General features: G+C 33.8%; 1 protein-coding gene across 2 annotated transcripts in view; it reads right to left on the bottom strand.

The window, feature by feature from the left end:
* Positions 1 to 14552, bottom strand: part of FER (FER tyrosine kinase) — a 437406-nt gene that overhangs the window by 316667 nt on the left and 106187 nt on the right. For both annotated transcript variants that reach the window (XM_043595148.1, XM_043595157.1), the window contains one exon: positions 873 to 995. In XM_043595148.1, coding sequence (XP_043451083.1) covers positions 873 to 995 — 123 coding nt within the window. The remainder of the gene's footprint in view (positions 1 to 872; positions 996 to 14552) is intronic.

Here is a 14552-nt window from a genome sequence, read left to right as displayed (position 1 = left end):
TGTAATGTAGAGGATATACAACTGCTGACAATGATGGGTGGAGATAAGAGGATCAGAGACTTGAAAAAAGTGGAGAATATTTTAGAAGTTATGTAGAAAGTGCAACTATAGACCAGAGAAATTCGACACATCATAATTTCCTTGAGAATCTTGATAAACCAACCCAGTTATGAGAGTATGATAGCAAAAAATGTATATACTCTAGTCAGGAGTAGAGAGTAGAGACACCATACCAGTAACACCTGTTGGAGATGTAAGCAATAACCAAAGCCAGATTATAAATTTTAAGTTATAGATCAAAATTTAAACTTTAAAATGGTAGAAAACGTAATTATTAAAATCATTGAAAACAACAGTATCCACAGACAAGTAAAGTAAGAGGATCCAGGAGGATATTTACAGATCCAGAAATCATCAAGAAACAACAACAGTAAGACAAAACAGCGTAGCAAGTCTCAGAAGGATTTTCGTAAGTGAAACAGATTGCTATTTTCTAGTAAGTTTGTTTGTTTCCTTCTAACACAGGGGAAGCCAATTTATAGAGAACATTGACCTGCCACTTTCTGAACAAGGAATTCACAGTGAATCTTGTGGACACTGATGAGAGGAATAAAGACAACTTTTAACAGGATTTTTCAGAAAATAGTTCAAATTGTTAAAATATTGAGACATTTGATCAGGGCACTATATTGACAAAACCCAGAATCATTTTTCCAGAGTCCTATAAAGTAACTCAATTATCCAAAGTTTGGTACTTAAAATGAAATTTCAGCTTCTAGGAATTTTATGTCCATAATACCATGTAACTGAAGCGTTCTGTAAAATTACATCAGTTAAGTTTTCTTCCTTCAAATTATTTTTGTTTTACGTACTCAGACTTCTTTTCGTAGGTCTTAGAAGATTCTTCAATTCTCTTCTCTAGCTCCAGGACAGCCTCTTCCTTGTTTAAAAGCATCTGCTGTGTCTGCATAAGTTCTTCTGCTAAGGTTTTCAACCTAGAATGATCAGTTTCCTCATTATTAAACAACACATTATACTCACTTTATACAAACACACTAAACATTCATACATCTAAGGTGGTGATGTCCAAAGCAGTAGCCACATGTAATTTAATGTAAAGTAAATTAAAGTAAAATTTCAGTTTCTTGGTTGCATTAATCATATTTCAAGTGCTAAACAGACACATGTGGCTAGTGGCAGGCAACCTTACTGGACAGTGAAGAAAAGACTATTTCAATAATCACAAGTAGTACTCTCGGACAGTCTGAGAGTCTTAGTCATTAATAAAAAAGGGAAACAGAAACAGAAAATTTAAAAAGAAGAAAGGATTGGGGGCACCTGGTGACTCAGTTAAGCGTCCGACTTCAGCTCAGGTCATGATCTCACGGTTCGGGAATCTCTCTATCCCTCCCTAGCTCATGCTCTCTCAAAAATGAATAAACATTAAAAATAATAATAAATAATAAAAAGAAAAAAAGGATTTAAGCAAATAAATACCGATAATGTTTCAGGAAGAGTGTAGTGAAAAGACCATCGTTTTTATTTTCAGACAAACATGTATTTACATTCTGGCTCTGCCACTTTTTAGAGATGCTGAGCAAGTTGCATAAGCTCATTAAATCTATTTTCTCACTTGTAATCTGAGGGCAGGAATACCTGCTTCAAAGCATTGTTTTGAGGATCAAATACAGTAATGTATATGTAATGTCTGGTACTTAGTAGGCACTGAGTATATGGTATCCAGGATTTCTTGCATGTATTCTCTCATTTACTTCTCACAACAACCAATCAGATAGTATTATCCTTATTTTAAAGAAGAGACAGTGAGGTTTAGCTGAATGGCAATTTAAGTGGATAGTAAGCTATTTCTCTTTTCATACACTATATTAATGCTTTAGGGATACTTTCCATATAGATATTAACACAATTAAATAAACAAAATTAATATGAACTTTAGCCCAGATCATTTTTGGTTGCATAAAATGCATTTGGTCCTGAATAGAAATATTTCTACCAAAAAAAACACAGAAAGCTATTGTATCACATAAAATCTTTATCTTCAGCCTTTTATAGCAAAACATGAAATCCAAAATATACAAAAGAAAATATTAAATAATCCAACTCTACGAAAATGTAAATATATTGGAAGTTAAAGAGAGGATAAAGAAAGTCAAAAGCAAAAGTCAAACTGGGAAGAAATAATTTGCAGTGCAAATTACAAGCAAAAGCCCTCTTAGAAAAAAGGACAATCTAATATGAAAATGGACAAAGAACATAACTGGAAGTACAGGGCTGACTCCTTTCCTTGTAACAGCTGTATCATCAAGTTAATTACTTCACCTTCCCACCTCAGAATAAGAGAAGTATTTGTGTTGACCACTTTATGTCTCTACTGCAGTTTGTAAAGCACCTTATTCTTGTGTGACAAACAACAGCTCTAGAACCAGACACCCTCACTTTCAATATTCACTCAGCTTTTCTAAACTTCCATTTCCTCCGTTAGTAAGATAGGAATCAATTTAACACCTAACTTAAAGAGTTCTTGTGATTCTGTGCATATTTTTAAGTTACTATTACAGAGTTTGAAGCATAACATGTTCTCTATACATGTAACCTTATATTATTAACCAATTTTATTAGCTTCATTAAAAAAAACATTTTTCTCAGAAGTAACTTTAAGTTTTGCCTTCCACCTTTAAGAATATTTTGTTAACAGTGGGTGCAAAACAATAATGTTGCTCCCAAGGCAGAGGTAGAATTGAATATATTATAAATAAAACTCAAGAACAGGTTACATTTTTTATTATTTATGCATTATTCCCAATTAAGGGCAAGTAAAATAATGGAATACTGCAAGCACACTACATAAAAAAAAAAAGAGAAGCCACGCATAATTAAAAGTCTTTCCCTTCAAAACAACGTTATTTCCAACAATGTTAATTTTTCAGAAATGTGAAAATTTTCAGTTCCATAAGAAATTAATATAAGCTTGTATTTTTTTATCATCCTTGGTACAAGAGTAAGTATGTCCATAGGCATACACATAAATATGTACATACATGTTGATTGGATGTGATTTAACAGTAGTAATATCACTACATATCAAAAAGGAAGCAAAAAAAATGAGAAATTCTATTATTGATTCCTTCGTATTTTATCATTTGGACAAGGGAAGACATTTGATTGTGGTGAATATCAGTTTCCCTAGCACTGCCCTCTTTTTACTTGCTATTTTTACTCTGAAACAGGCTAGGAAAGGAGGAAAGAGGTGAAAGCCAGTCAATCGGCAAGTTTAAATACCTTAGACCCCATTCATCATTGGTACCTCTAGCAAGGTACGTATATTAAAATCCAAATCTGCTAAGATTTTCTACTTCCTTTAGTAATCATTTTAGCCTCCTGAAAAACATCACCTAAGCTTTGAAAGAGAAATTAAATTTGAGGTTTTATATAGGCTAAATTTTTTTAGTACATGTCAGCTCATTTGTGAGAAGAATGGGTTGGTACTTTTGATTTCTCTTCTCCTCAAATTCTGGTCTGTGCTATAACAACTTTAAACCAGAAAGAAAGAAACCTACCACAGCTTACTAGATTCCCTAAAGAGCTGGAAAGGCACTAGAAACTCAAAGGCCTACAAGAACTAACAACACTTCTGATCCCCGGCAGGTCTGTTCTGTCAGCTAGAATTCACCACCTACTACATTTAGCAATGAAGGCCAGAAGGCTCAAGGAAGAAAGAAAGGAGATAAGAATAAGGAAATGAGGAGAGCAGAGGGAAGAGAATAATAATATTAGCTGTTTCTACCTTTTCTAGCTCCTGATCATGTCAAGAAATTGGTACCTCTTCTCGAGGCTTTAATTTTTTGACTGCCTTAGCATAACTGACCTTTATGAAAAGTCTTTCTAAATTAAAAACAAAACAAAACAAAACTGAGTAAGTCTTTGAAGTCAAAACTTCTTAATATTTCTACATCTCTAAAGATTCATAGTTGTAAACTCAAAGTGGAAAAGACAAATGATCTTAGAAGAATGGAATTATATGGGGAAACCATTTTCCCTTCTTTACAACCATCCTCCTAAAAAAAACATGGAGTGAAAATCCAGTGAAGAGGAAAACACTCTAGTAATTATACTTTATGAACCGATATCATAATACCTGTTAGGATAGTTTGCAAAGCACTCTTTACCATGATGTCATTGTTATATATGTTTGTATACAAATACACTAGTAACAGTCCAAATGGCTTATTCTTTACATCTTTAGAGTAAATGCGTTATACTTAAACAACATGACTCAAAACATTTAAATGTCATGACACTGCCTTAAAAAAAAATTCACAAAACTGACATAATACTTAACATTTACTAAATGCCTAATAGTTTCAAGCACTTTATAAGTACTTAAGTCCATAACATTCTTATAACATCATTATTATCTCCATTTACATATAAGAGACTGAGCCACAGAGATTAAGGATCTTGTCCCAGGTGAAAGACCTGGTAATTGGAAAAACATGTCAGAGTCCAGGCAGCTTAGATCCTGAGTGTATGGACTTAACAACTAATATCCTCTGTATTAGTAATTTCACCTCATAAAATTTAGTTAATGTATATAGTTCAACAAGTACACAAAGATATAAAAACAAAGATATTTGTTGAAGCACTGCTTAAATCACAATAACGAAAGGTGAACTCTCTGTGATGCTAATAACACTTAACCTACAGGCAGCACACTTGCAAGATCTCTTCCCAGAGTCTGCACTTGCTTTTACACTTGTAAGTCACTAGAGTTTTAAGATGTCACACACACACATACACACCCATCCCAATTTTGTAAGTTTCAGCCTACCAAAATCTGTATCCACCACTTAGCAAAAAGAAAAAATTAGAAATAAATACCCAGGGGCGCCTGGGTGGCGCAGTCGGTTAAGCGTCCGACTTCAGCCAGGTCACGATCTCGCGGTCCGTGAGTTCGAGCCCCGCGTCGGGCTCTGGGCCGATGGCTCAGAACCTGGAGCCTGTTTCTGATTCTGTGTCTCCCTCTCTCTGCCCCTCCCCTGTTCATGCTCTGTCTCTCTCTGTCCCAAAAATAAATAAACATTGAAAAAAAAATTTAAAAAAAAAAAAAAAAAGAAAAAAGAAATAAATACCCATCTATAAATAACTACATTAAATAAACTTTCTTACATGTAAGCATTAAAACACTGTGCACTATTAATATTTCGTATATATTTTAAAAAGAGGGTAATGCAAAAAAAGTATGCATAGAATGAGCCCACTTAAGTCAAGAAAACAATTTATATACATGTGTATGTCTGTCTCTACAGTCTGGAAAAATACATGACTTTTTTAACCAATTAACACCAGAAGGTAGAAATGTATCTTTAAAAAGAACTTTGGGGCGCCTGGGTGGCTCAGTCAGTTAGACATCTGACTTCAGCTCAAGTCATGATCTCACGGTCCATGAGTTCGAGCCCCGCATGGGGTCTGTGCTGACAGCTCAGAACCTGGAGCCTGCTTCAGATTCTGTCTCCCTCTCTTTCTGCTCCTCCCCCACTCGCACACTGGTGTGCACTCTCTCTCTCTCTCTCTCTCAAATAAATAAAATATCAAAAAAAAATGTTTTAAGGAGAGCTTCAATTTTCACTGTACACCCTTTTTGTAAGATTTTATGGATTTTATCATCTGCAAGCATTAGTTAGATAATTTTTAAAGATTTAATGTATTTAACAAAACAAAAGCCAAAAACACTGTAGACAATAACAAATTTTCGGTACTTCTACAATAACTTTTCTATCTTCAAACCATTGGCCATCATTATCTAAATTTTATAGCACTCTTACAGAGACCTAACTTCCTAAAAAAGTATAAATTATAAATTTCCAACGCTGTCACATTCATTGTGACATTTGGGTTAATTAAAAAAAATAATTGGAAAAGGGGTACAGCTGCCTGAAGTAACTTTTCTGACATCTCTTTTTCCCTGTTACCGCAACATAAATTGAAGAAATAAAACATTTCTTGTGATCTCTTCCTTAAAATATAATTGCAGCAGCATAGAATTTATGAATGACCTTCTATACCATGACACAAAGCTTTATTAGTTTTTCTCAAGATTAAACAGAAGATAGCTCCTAATCAACCAAATGTTAGGAGTTTCTATTAAATATATTCATCTCTTAACACACAACCTAATCTACCCCCAACAACAAATCCACCTGCCTTCTTCTGTGTGGCATGTGTCCCTTAATCAAAATATCCTTTTAACATGTCACCAGCTTCCAATATTTTACATATTTCCAAATATTTTTTTTAATGTTTATTTATTTTTGAGACAGAGAGAGACAGAGCATGAATGGGGGAGGGGCAGAGGGAGAGGGAGACACAGAATCGGAAGCAGGCTCCAGGCTCTGAGCCATCAGCCCAGAGCCTGATGCGGGGCTCGAACTCACGAACCATGAGATCGTGACCTGAGCCGAAGTCGGACGCTCAACCGACTGAGCCACCCAGGCGCCCCCCATATTTCCAAATCTTTACCATTCACCCACACAAAAAGTATTCCCCTAACACAACCTAACATGATTGCAGCATATGTTCAATCAAAGACCGAACTTGAGCTAAGACTATACATGAGAACAGCCAAAACCAAAATTGATAAAACCATAGTTCTGCTTGAAACATGGAAGTACTGCAGTATTTATCATTCCACTGATTGACAAGGTTGATTCAAACAGTCTAATGGGTTAAATTGGTGTCATCCCTTACAAGAGTCAGAAAACACTTTCTGTGAAGGTCGGAATAATAAACATTTTAGGTTTTGCCACCAAGAGGCAAAATTATGGGTATAATGTAGGTATTAACATAACAAAAGAGAAAACAAATATTCACAAATATTTTATTGAAAAATTCAAATTGTAATCATAAATGGGTACAATTTATTGTAACACCAGTGTATTAATATTATTTTGAGGATATTTTGAGGGTAATAATATTTCCCTTCCTTGGGGTTCAAAGTTAGTGCTTATCATCAAACAACTGTAAATGTACACTTGTTAAAGCAGATATATAATGAAATTTATTTCATCTTTGAAAGTGTCTTTTCACATTGATGGGTTCTGCAAATATCAATATCAATCATAAGCACATGACTTTAATTGAGTACAGTTATTGCTTAGAAGGCATTTATAATATTACATTGTATGCCTTTTAGCATGTCATTACACTGCAGACACCTCACTCCTAACTGAAAGTTTGGTGGAAACTCCTCAATTGCATAGTTTTAGGGATTTTTAAAATGCCAAAATACTTGGATAGAGGTCCAAAACTCACTGCTAGAAATGTAGTTTAAGCTTAGAAAATAAAATATACCAGTTTCAAATTTGGTGGGAATGGTAATGCTGCTTCATGTTTTAATGTTTGATGGCATAAAAAGTATATACACAGCCTGACATTACCTGTGATTCAAATAACATTAGTTGTCATCTAAATGACTTGTACTACAGTATAAATTCTGCATACAAGCACTGTGTTACCTTGTAATTTTAGGTTGGATTCATTAGGAAAATATTCAAATCTTTAGCACATGCTAATGTTTCCAAAGCTTTTGGAATTTAGTGCTCAATAACAGTGGTTGAGGGAAATACTAATTATTTAGAAAAATTTCAGTCTTGGCTCTGACACAAGAAAACTTTACTACTTCTAAACCATCAAAATTCTCTGCACAGGGCAAGTGGAGATATTCAATTTCAGTTTTTGAAAAAAAATTCATGGAAGTGATGATGGTCAAGTCCATGAGAGCAAATGAAGGTCATTATTGACATTATTAGTTTAAGAACATATGATTAGAATCAAATATTTTCCATGAAGTACCTGCTGATGAAAAATACAATGAATAATCCTATGATTTGAACACCTAAAATCTTCACAAGCTTTGTAAATTTGCTCAACTAAGCCTCTTCCTGATCCATACATTTTTAACACCACCAGTTGTAACATATCTTAAGACGGTCCACTTCACTTTGTAGTGATTTAGTGTTTTCTCAGCTTCTTTGACAATATATATATATATTTTTTTTTTTTTTCAGGGAGTTGGGAGTGGAGAAAAAGTCTCTGGAGTCTATTTATGCAGGGAGAGTGCTAGTTCATTCATGCAGTGTGGATGCTATCTGCTATGGTCAACAGGTTCCTGCTGCATAGAGTTGCCTGCTTTCTCTTCATGTCCTTGGCCTTGTTGTTTCTGGGAGACTTTTGATGGCCTTCTCATAATGGGCTTTTATTCCTTAAATTTTCCAGAATTGGTTACTTTTGCTTGCAACTAAAGAACCATAACTCACTCAGGTCCTATATGCTTATCTTCAGCCATGTTTTGTGGGGAGTGGACTCCTTCAACAAATATGTGGCAGCAGATAGTGAAAATAGAAGAAGCCAGTCCCTGGATCTTCAGTAAACAAGAGAAAGAAGGCACAGAAGGCTGGTGTGAGCCAGGGATATGGTATATATCACTTTCAGAAGATCAGCTTTACCAGTCAGATCTCAGTTACTTGTGAAGTTAGAATTCCATCTCTAGCTTTTCCATTGTCCCACAGGTTGACTGGCTTATGAGTTAGGCATATCTCACAACCAAAGTCCTAGTGGCTAGGACAGATAATTGAAAAAAGACATATTCTTGTCTGTAGTTGATCCACATAGACTATTCATAGAGAGTAATTCTTCAGTAACTTCAAACTTGGCATTGACTCCTCAAGTAAACAAAAACTGAGCAGTTTTCATCACACCTGCTAACTTATCAAGAGACAGGGAAAACCACTTGAAATCATTTATCTTTTTAAATTAACTAATGATGTAGCTCCCAATATTCTTAATTCTTCAAGCAAATGTTCTCACTGAAAGACTAACAAACATAAACAAGTTTATTTTTTCTAGACACATTTCCTATTTCCTTAATTGCTACAGTGAGACACTATTTCACCACTCACTGGCAAATGACTTTCCTTGCTCTGTTAACAAATGAACCACCCAGAAACTTATTTTGGTTGCATCCTTATTTTCATATTTTTTGAAGAAAGTCTGCTGTAATGAGGTATTCCAATTTAAATTTTCTAATTTTTCTGACTAGTGCTCTCCTGTGAGTTGGGAATACTGAGATAAGTATTTACACTGGTAATGTCAACATGTATTGTATCATTTTAGCACAGCCATACTGTCATTGCATAATAAACACAATATTTTCCCATCTAGTTCAATAACAAAATAATCCACACTCCAGTGTGGATTTTTATCATCTTATCATGATGACCATTGAGTAATACACAGATTTGTTGAATCACTATATTGCACACCAAAAATTAACATAACACTATATGTTAGCTACACTGGAATTAAAATTTTTTTAATTTTTAAAATTTTTTAAAAGTATAACATTCAAAATCTGTTCTCCCATTTTTTGTTTTGACATGATAGGCACAAGCTGATAATAAAAAGCCATTAAGGGGCACCTGGGTGGCTCAGTCGGTTAAGCATCCGACTTCAGCTCAGGTCACGATCTCACGGTCCGTGAGTTCAAGCCCCGCGTCGGGCTCTGGGCTGATGGCTCAGAGCCTGGAGCCTGCTTCCGATTCTGTGTCTCCCTCTCTCTCTGCCCCTCCCCCGTTCATGCTCTGTCTCTCTCTGTCTCAAAAAATAAATAAAAAAAAAAAACATTAAAAAATTTTTTAAAAAAGCCATTAAAATGCAGTAGTACAGCAATATGTGAGGCATTCAAAATGCTATTCAGTTATAACTGTGTCACTGAGATCTGCAGTGCACCAAGGAGTAGTGTGAAGTGATGGGAATACCATATAATGGTCTCTGTCACAAATGCTCAACTCTGCCATTGTAGTAACAAATCACCCATAGACAATAGGTAAATGAATGAGCATGGCTATGTTCCAATAAAACTTTATTTATGTAGTCTGATGTTTAAATTTCACATAATCATTATGTGTCACAAAATATAATACTTCTGTTGATTTTTTTAATCATTTAAAAATGTTAACAGAATTCTTAGCTCACAGACTGCATAAAAGTAAGTAGCAAACAGGATTTGGCCCACAGACTAGTTTGCTAATTCATATCCCATAAAATCCAAGGGAATTACTTTTCTACATAGAGAATTACCATTCTTCAATTAAGAGATCTTATCTATATCCCATTATAAAAGCTAAACACATTGACTTTAAATTTTGAAAAAATGTACCAGGAAACATGAGGCTTGAGGTTGGGCTTTAGTTCAGAATACAAGAGTACTTAACACAATCTTCTGGAATTCAAATATATTACCTACTGATAGGTAGTAACTCCATTTACCCTGCTTTAAGTTTGCCACAGATCATAAATGGATGCCTCATTTATCTCAAATGCTAAAACCAATGTAATAGACACTTACATAACTTCTTCTAATGTTCAAAATTTTATAGACCTGCCTTCTTCAAGTTATTCTGATGAACTAAAATTACTGAGTTCCAAATTATTCAATTAAATAGTGATTAGATGAGAGGAAATATTTGCATATATAATCTCAATAAATGGATGATTAAAATCAATAAAGTATAGTTTCTTTTCTAGAATTTGGCACAGAACAGTGATTCAAAACAGACACAGATGGGGGAAGTGTGATGAAGGGGAAGGAGAGAGGCTGTAAATCACAGAGACAAAGGAAACAACCTCAGTTTGAAGCCTGAAGGTAATACAACCTAAATGCATGTGTGATGGGAAGTGTACAATCTTGGGCATCCAGTGCTAGAAACAATTAGAGGCTGAGGAAGCAGCCCTCCACCATATCCTGATCTACCATGCAAAAAAATTCCTATAAGGAAATAAGCATATAAATAATTGAATTTAACTCTTCTATATATACACACCTTTATAAATACAGTTGATACATATAATGAGAGTATAATAAAATGCTTCGTGGCACATATTTAGATGGGTAAATGCAGTAACTTAGTCATTTACTATTATTGCAACATTAGATTTCCATCAAGCCTGAAAAAGGAGCAGGCTGCGACAATGTATAATCTTTTTTGGATATAAATACTATTTGTGTAATAATCTCAGAACCTCTTACATTTATTTGAGAAAAATCTACATGGTACCATAAATAGGAACCAAGAATATAAATTATTAAATTTATGAGTAAGTTTCTACTAATAAAACCAGCAATTTGTATGTTACATTTAGGAATCTAAAACAAAAACAAGATACCCCCCCCAAAATGAAAGGTATCTTTTTATGAATAGCAAAGTGAAAAATATTACCTTAGGGAAAGGGTATCTATTTGAGCTTCAAATATCTTACAATTCAACACTGATCCAGAAGTATGGCAGAGGAGAAGAAAAAACAGAGTCAAAAAGGAATTCCAGTAATACTATTGTAAAAATGCTAATTTTTCTCCAGTAACACTATACAACTTGAGGAATATAAATTCATTAGAAAGGTTTAACAAAAAGACACTCTTTATATACAAAAGGTACATATTCCAGTAGAGCAGCAGTCCTTAGCTATTTTCGGTCATGAAGCCCTCCGAAAATGTGCAAGAACTCACCCCCCAGAAAGTATCACACACGTTTCTACACACAATTTTACCAGGTTTATGGCACAGATTTTCAATCCAGTCCACACATTAAAATCATCTGGAGAGTTCATAAAAAATCCCAATGCACAGACCTTACTGATTTAATTGCTTTGAGTTAGGTCCCAGGCATCAGTATTTTTTAAAGCTCCTTAAGTGAACCTGACATAAAGCCAGAGATGATGAGATCCACTATTCAAAAACTCCTTGAAATCTCCCCATAAAACCCTTTCATTCACTCATTCATTCAACAAAGATGTTAATTATTTGAAACATCTGACATCTAGCCAAAAATTTTGAAGAGTCCAATAGAAATGTAGTCCAGTTTTTCCTTTGTTTCATAGTCACTACTAGTCAGTAGTCTGGCAGATTGCCACTATGACTTGCATTATTAGAAAAATTCTTCAGGAATCAAATACTAATGATTCTCAATTACAAATTAATGGAACCTTCACAAAGGACAGGGTCACCAGACCACTTAAACAAAACATAAAGGAATGCGAAACAAAACAAAATGATTCTGAAGTTTTCCTATACTGTTTCTTATTACAGCTCTTGGATGGGCTCAGGAAAACCACAGAACCCAGGGAAGCACAGGCCATAAAATATTTTCATTTTCAAATAGAGCTTTTGAGAGTATTCTATTCTAAAACTATATAAAGCAACGTGATTCAATGACAAACGTTTAGTGAAAGGATAAGGAACTGACACAATGGAGGAAAAACAAATAGCTAATATTCTGGAGAGAGTCAGGCTGACCAATAAAACTGCAAAGATTTGAGAAATAAAACCACATTTATTTAACATTACTATAAACATTGGCCTCAACAAGCTTCCCTACTCACCTCATCCATTCACCTCCATTCCAACATATGATCTACATATATACAAGCATATATATGTACTATTTTTTAAATTAACAGATTCATTCCATAAATATTACTCTGTAACTTGTTTTTGCTCTTTATCATATACTTTGAAGATCTTTCCATACAGTCTTATATATATATAAACCTATCCTACTCTATTTAAAACATACATAATATAGAAAAATGGTGGCTATGGTATGGATATACCATAATTCAACTAATCCCTAATGAGTGAATATTTCAGATATTTCCAGTGTTTTGACAAAACAAAGGGACTGTTTTAAAACCTTTATAGTCCTTGGTCTCTACCCAAATTAATATCATATATACTAAAATGTGATTTCTCAGAAATCCACATTCATATGCAGATATTAAAATCTAACTTTATTGTATGCCTAAAATTAATGTAACACTGTATGTTAACTAGAAGAAAAAATAAAATCTAACCTATGAATTTTGAAATATTTTTGTGTTACTGAATTTAATAATTAATGAAAGTGACATAGTATAACATGTAACATAGTATTCTTTTCATATTTAGGAATTAACAAAAAGTTTTCAGATCTCAAGTATTCCATAAAGCCCCTGAAAAACTTAAGCATTGTGCTTGGAGTCCTCAATGTATAAAACCAACCAAGCAATAATTAAAAAACAACAAAAACCAATACAGAGAACTGGCTTTGTGCCAGGGACTAATCTAAGTATTCTACATTTATTCATGCACATGAGCTTTACAACAACACTATGAGTTGGGTGCCATTATTATTACCATTTTATATCTGAGGAAAATGACACACAAAGGGACTAAGTAATCTGCCCAGTTTCACAGAAGTAATAACCCATTCTGTCAGGATTCAAAATAAGGCAACCCACCATGTTATGCTTATACGTATATCTTTGCTTACTTAAAAGCTAAAGTTCTAGAAATACAATTTCTAACTCAAAGGACATGAGCAAGTTGAATTTTGATATATATTGCCAAATTATCCTCCAAAAAGCTTACACTAATTTACATTTCTGCCAAGACTTTGTAAGAGGGCTTATTTCTCCATACCCTACATAAGAGTGGGTATTATCAAATTATTTAATCTTTGCCAGTCTGGTAGGTGAAATACCTTCCTTTTTAAAAATTTATATTTCCTTGAGGCGCTTGGGTGGCTCAGTAGGTTAAGTGACCGACTTCAGCTCAGGTCATGATCTCACGATTCGTGGGTTCCAGCCCCCACTCTGCACTGCTACAGCTCAGAGCCCAGAGCCTGCTTTGGATTCTGTGCCTCTCTCTGTCCCTCCTCTGCTCAAGCTCTCTGTCTCTCTCTCAAAATAAATAAATAATCATTTTTATAAAAATAAAAATAAAAATTGATATTTCCTTAATTGTCAAAGGACTATTGGTCATTTGTACTTATTTTTCCAATGCTGTTCATTTGTTTCATTCATTCTATTGGACATAATATTTCAACACAATCAACAACAAAATTAATAATGCCTCAAGAAAGAAATTAGTTTAACTTTAAAGCACTAATATTATGGTAAAAATAAAGTGAGACTTTGGATTATATTAAATATATATGTGTGTGTATGTGAGTATAATATATATATATGTGAGTATAATATATAATATATATATTATATATTATACTCACATACATACACATATACATATATTTAATGGAAATAACTTAAACTATTTTAACAGTGCCAATAGACACACTGAATAACTCATTCTTGGAATAAAATTCTTGAGAAAAGCTTACTCTTAAACCCCTATCCTGAATTTAGACACTGTTCAATGAAATATAGCTAAAGTTTTGCCTCAGTAAGATGTAAGCAATTAAATCTTCTACTACACACAAAAAAATCTTCTACCACATTATCAAAGATTTATTATCCTTAATTTATTACATTTTTCTTCATTGCTTCATCACCATAATTAAGAAATAATGATTTATGTGTAGAACTAGTTTTGTTCTCATTATACCCTGAAAAGCAATAAAACAAATTATTATTTAGTCGCAAAATCTCTTATTTTACATAAGCTTATATCAGGTAACTATTTTTAATTTTACCCTATTATA

The sequence above is a fragment of the Prionailurus bengalensis genome, chromosome A1, assembly GCF_016509475.1.
Source record: "Prionailurus bengalensis isolate Pbe53 chromosome A1, Fcat_Pben_1.1_paternal_pri, whole genome shotgun sequence".
NCBI lineage: Eukaryota > Metazoa > Chordata > Mammalia > Carnivora > Felidae > Prionailurus > Prionailurus bengalensis.
The sequence above is the reverse complement of the archived record's forward strand: the minus strand, read 5'-3'. Positions and strand labels throughout refer to the sequence as shown.